The 5,409-nt window shown below is 43.1% G+C and overlaps 1 protein-coding gene across 1 annotated transcript; it reads right to left on the reverse strand.

Moving 5' to 3' along the window:
• Positions 1-531: 531 nt before the first annotated feature.
• LOC117295617 lies at positions 532-4,329 on the reverse strand. The gene is made up of 3 exons (XM_033778321.1): positions 3,756-4,329; positions 2,341-2,750; positions 532-1,567 (listed from the first exon to the last, which is right to left on the reverse strand). The coding sequence occupies exons 1-3, from the start codon at positions 4,327-4,329 to the stop codon at positions 1,031-1,033; spliced, it is 1,521 nt and encodes a 506-aa protein (XP_033634212.1). The 3' UTR covers positions 532-1,030.
• Between the last annotated feature and the right edge of the window lie 1,080 nt (positions 4,330-5,409).

The raw sequence follows: 5,409 nt of genomic DNA on the forward strand, positions 1-5,409 counted from the left end.
CGGTTGCGTTCAAGCTGGAAGAGTATTTTGCAGTATTGGAGTGTAATATCTGAGAACATTACTGCTGTAACGCTCCTCATATTCAAACTTTTGTGGCTAACAACCTATATCTTTTCCATAACCGCAGTATTTCGAAGTGAAATAGTTTTTGCAATAAAGGTTTTCTCGGTCAATTTCAGAAAATGAGCAGCCAATTTCATGTTCATGCGTTCGAGTTAAGCTGTTTTGCCTCTCCAGTTGTTACTGCGTTTTAAATTCAGAATTCGGCCATTCAATTTCATTTTGAGTCGAGTCAAATTCCTTAAGCACTCTGTTCAATTTAGCGTATCGTCATTCATTTTCGTGACACACACGCCTCATGAAGCGTCTGTGAATTTGAATGCTGCTTTGGTGAATGGTTAAATTGAATGATAATTCTGTTAGGTCGAATGACGCAACATTACATTTGACTAATCATAAAACGAAATCGAATTACCCTTTTCAGTAGCATTCGATTTCGCGCGAAATAGAATAGCTTGGTGGTCAAATTGGCTGCTCATTTGCCGAAATTGACAGAGAAAACCTATATTATATTAAAAGCTGCTCTACTTCTTACCAAGAAAATTTTCCATTTTTATCAGACTCATTACCGAACGTTTACAGGCCATTTAAGGGCTATTAATTGGCTAAACTCATTTATGCTATATACAAGCAAATGCTTTGACTAGGAAATTCCTCGAGCAATAAAATCTATCGATAAACAGTGCATCAGAGTAATGTTTAGTTATAAACTGTGGGTTGAACAAGTTACTGTTGTCAGTTCTCCGATGATATGTTACCGTCTTTAAAACGTCAACGGCGAAAAAATATACATTCAAGGACCCCAAAGTCGTTGTTTCTTATTGGAGGATTGGCCTGCCACTGCCAGGGGTCAGGTTGCCACATCTGGCCAGACGCATCAACCTGGGCCTGTGGAGGAGGCTGTCCAGAAGAAGGCCCGGTTGAGCGAACTGCTGCCTTGGAACTGGGGTGCGGTCTGCTGTTGTGGCTGCTACTGCTGTGGCTGGAACTGGGGTGCTTGCTGGGGGGTTGGCTGGGGAGCTTGCTGAGGGGCTTGCTGCTGCTGCTGACCACGCCTCTGGTCCACGTCCCTCAGAGCAGCCTGCACAATGTCATTGATGGCACCAGAGGCTTGGTGATAAACTTCATCTGGCATTATCCTGAGGGAGGAGGTGATGTACCTGCCAAAGTCTATGCGCTGCTGCACCTGGGGCTCAACATGGGCTTGACCCATGGGCTTGACTACCTGGCCTGCCAGGTAGTGTAGGATGTACCTGCTACTTTCGATGATGGCACGGAGTGGGTCTCTGGGCAGGGGAGCAAGAGCAGGTGCAGCAGGACCAGGGGGCGGAGGCCCAGCTGGAGGGGGAGCACAGCCAGCAGCAGCAGCAGCAGGGGCTGGACGGCCAGCATCAGCGGAAGGTGGGCTGTGGCAGTCCCCATCTTCATCCTCAGCATCCTCCTCCTCGAGGTTGCTCTCAGCAGTGGCGGCTGTTGCTGTGCGGGCTGCGGCCAGTGGTGCTTGAAGCTGCAATTGTAATTGACAAAGCATATTAAAGGCAGTGGACACTATTGGTAATTACTCAAAATAATTATTGGCATAAAACCTTTCTTGGTGACGAGTAATTGGGAGAGGTTGATGATATAAAACATTGTGAGAAACGGCTCCCTCGAAGTGCCATAGTTTTCGGGAAAGAAGTAATTCTCCACGAATTTGATTTCGAGACCTCAAGTTTAGAACTTGGGGTCTCGAAATCAACCATCTAAACGCACACAACTTTGTGTGACAAGGGTTATTTTTCATTCATTATTATCTCGCAACTTCGATGACCGATTGAGCTCAAATTTGCACATGTTTGTTATTTTATGCATATGTTGAGATACACCTACTGTGAAGGCTAGTCTTTGGCAATCACCAATAGTGTCCACTGCCTTTAAGTATTACTTTATGAGGTTGTATGTTGATTCATGAATTGTGATTCATTTGCCAATTAATATGAGGAAATATTGTCAGAAATTTCTAGATGTCAAATTGCATGTTCTATCTTGACAATATTGTCAAATAAATTCTAATAAACTTAACAGTTTTAGGTTTATTTACAAAGAGTTAATTTAAAGTGTGAAGAGTATGATTGGTTGCATGTTCAATCCAATTTTACATGATTTTATTCAATGTTGTACTTTGGGATATATAACTTTACTTTTGATATATTGGCTATTATTTGTTCTCATAATGGAAATGACATCAATAATTGTTTCAGCCAGCGTTATAACAGTTTGGACATAACATTAAATACTTACAGATAGGGTCGAGTGGATGCTCACTTCATGAACAAACGGCATCAGGAACTCCCACCGATCCCACCTCTGTAGACTGTGGAAACTCCATCCCGCCTGCCCCGAATTCCGAAACTTCTTGCGAAGCTTGCCCAGGTCCTTGCGCAGCGTTTTGTACCAAGCGTGGACGTCTTTGACGTGCACCCCCAGCTGGTCGGCCAGCCTCTTCCAGGCCTCATCTTTCTTGTCAGGTTGGGCCCACATGGTATCCCGTTTGTTGTAGAGGCCCGGGCACCCCAGCAAGTACTCTTTGGCCTCTTCCTCCTGAGCATCATTGAGCTTCACGGTCTTCCGCCTCGCTCCAGAACTGCCCCTCTTCCTCTTCTTCCTGTTGGTGGGTTCTTCCTCTTCTTCCTCTGGAGAGGAATGTCCAGCTTTTAATAGACAATAAATAATAATTATAATAATACACAGTTTTTATATAGCGCTTCACACAAAAAGCCTCGAAGCGCTTTACAAGAAAAAAAAAACAATATTATAAATTAACATAATTAAAGATAAGCATATATACACAGAAAGCGGCAGAAAACAACAGAGAACTAATTGAATAAATAGGTTTTGAGCAGTGATTTGAATTGATTAGCAGTTTGGGCAGTTTTTATGTGGTTTGGCAGAGAGTTCCAGAGTACAGGTGATGAGTTTGCGAAAGAGCGATGACCGTATGTCTTTGTACGTGTGACTGGTGTTTGAAGTTGGGATGAAGAGGCAGATCGAAGAGCTGGAGATGGTTTGTGAGTGTGAATGAGTTCTTGAAGATACTCAAGTGAAGATCCATTGATGCACTTGTATGTAATAAGGAGAAGCTTGAATTGGATTCGTTTGCAGACCGGTAACCAGTGAAGTGATCTGAGTATCGGTGTGATGTGATGCCGGGATGGTGTACGCGTGACGAGTCTGGCAGCAGAGTTCTGAATTCGCTGAAGTTTAGAAATTAGCGAATCCGATAGACAGTGCAGAAGGCTGTTGCAAAAATCCAGGCGACAAGAAACAAAAGCATGAACAAGTTTTTCAGTTGTTTCTTGATCGATTGATTTCCGGATTTTTCCAATCTTGTGGAGAGCTAGAGAGGATGAGCGGCAGATGTTGTTAATGTGAGTGTGCATTTTGAGATTCGGAGTAACAGTGATTTCAAGATTGCGAGCACCACTGATGACAGGTTTTATGAGAGATTCACCAATACGGATACTTGTAATGGGTGAATGTTGTCTAAACTGGGAGGTTACATGGATTACTTCGGTCTTAGAGTCGTTTAGTTTAAGTCGGTTTGCTGTGGACCGTGACTTGATATGCAAGAGACAGGACTCCATCCTCTCTATAGCATGGTCGCTGAGCTTCAGTTGTGGTTGTGTACAGTTGAATGTCATCCGCGTAAACCATACATTTAATGCCGTAGGATGCGATGATGTCCTCAAGAGGTGATGTGTACAAGGTGAAACACATGGGACCCAGGACGGAACCATGTGACACTCCTGTATTGACAAGACAAAAGGGCGAGAAGGCATGATTGATGTTGACAGATTGATGACGCATAGAGAAATATGATGAGAACCACTTCAATGCAAGATTCGTGATGCCATAATTCTGTTCAAGACGATTGAGCATGACATTGTGATCGATAGTGTCAAACGCTGCCGAATAGTCGAGGAGTACCAGAATTGACTCCTCGCCGTTATCGGCGGCGAGAAGCAAGTCGTTGTAGACTCGAAGAAGTGCCGTCTCTACACTCCTACCTTTGCGATAGGCCGATTGAAGTTTGGTAGTCAGAGAATGTGTGGCCATGTGACTCCGAACCTGTGCAGCCACAGCCCGTTCGATGGTTTTCGCTAAGAACTTCAAGTTAGCGATAGGCCTGTAATTGCTAAGGACGTCGGGGTCAGCAGACTGTTTTTTGATCAGCGGCGTAATATGAGCAAATTCAAGTGCATCAGGGAAAACACCCATTTGGAAACTCATGTTGATGATCTTGGTTATAGTTGGAGTGAGTTCATTTATACTGGATTTGAGCAGCCAGGTTGGTATTGGATCGAGTTTACAGGATTTGGGTTGCGCCAGGTCGCCCAATATTTAACTGGCAGGTAACAGCGGCATGATCAGAGGGCAAGTATTGAGTAGTACAAACCGTGGATACAAAATTGGCAGTTAACCTTGTGATAAGAAGGTCGAGAGTGTGCCCGACACAATGTGTTGAACCAGACACTAATTGTTTCAGTCCGGCAGAGTCCAATAGATCACAGAATGATGATGCCTCTCTGTCAGACGGATTGTCAATGTGGAAGTTGAAGTCACCGGCGAACAAAATATGATTAGGGTCACATGTAACATTTTCTAGCAAAGCGGAGAATTCTTGCATGAAGAGCGGATATGTGGATTTCTTGTAGAGGCCAAATTTAAAACAAACCCCTCCATCTTGATTGATTATTTGGGTTGACCTGATTTATCAAAACATTACAAATAAATTATTCAAGATTACCATCACATTCACAAATTTATAATAATGTTATTAGTCAATTACAAAATAAAAACTTAAATGGCTGGAATAAATACAAGAACACTGCTAACAGCTACTCCATTCTACACTCTGGGGTCATGAATGTTTGTTTCCTGATCATTAAAAAACGATGTAATTGTAGAGTAGCCTAATATAATAATTAATCATGCCTTTCTGTGTAAACATAAATAACATTTTGCAGAAAACAACTCCAGCCAATCATTGCCAATTTCTGCCAATTTCTGCCTGGACGATGTTGATGTTAATGTCATTATTACATCAAAATGTTCTGCCATAAAGTTCACCTTACCTTTCTTTGCTTTTTGGAAATCTGTAATAGTGAAGATTACTATTCCGTTGTGAATTGTTCACACAATTTACGGTAGAGCACCATAGTGACATGTTTGCTGTGCTGAGCTAGCGCCTATTGGTTGCAAGTTTTCCATAGCCATAGTGCAGTGTAGCACAAAGCCGACTTTGGTTTTACTTGCCCGACAACAGCGGGCGCCCTTCCATGCTCCCGCCATTTTGCGTTTCACGGTTGC

The sequence above is a fragment of the Asterias rubens genome, chromosome 10, assembly GCF_902459465.1.
Source record: "Asterias rubens chromosome 10, eAstRub1.3, whole genome shotgun sequence".
In the NCBI taxonomy this organism is placed as follows: domain Eukaryota; kingdom Metazoa; phylum Echinodermata; class Asteroidea; order Forcipulatida; family Asteriidae; genus Asterias; species Asterias rubens.

What these genes read in the sequence shown, in the direction of transcription:
- LOC117295617 (XM_033778321.1), bottom strand. Translation starts at nt 4,329, where the DNA reads ATGAGTTTCCAAATGGGTGTTTTCCCTGATGCACTTGAATTTGCTCAT. An exon ending in CGCATCCTACGGCATTAAAT is followed by an intron (nt 2,751 to 3,755) that starts GTATGGTTTACG and finishes GTCTATTAAAAG; the next exon opens with CTGGACATTCCTCTCCAGAG. An exon ending in GCATCCACTCGACCCTATCT is followed by an intron (nt 1,568 to 2,340) that starts GTAAGTATTTAA and finishes TTACAATTGCAG; the next exon opens with CTTCAAGCACCACTGGCCGC.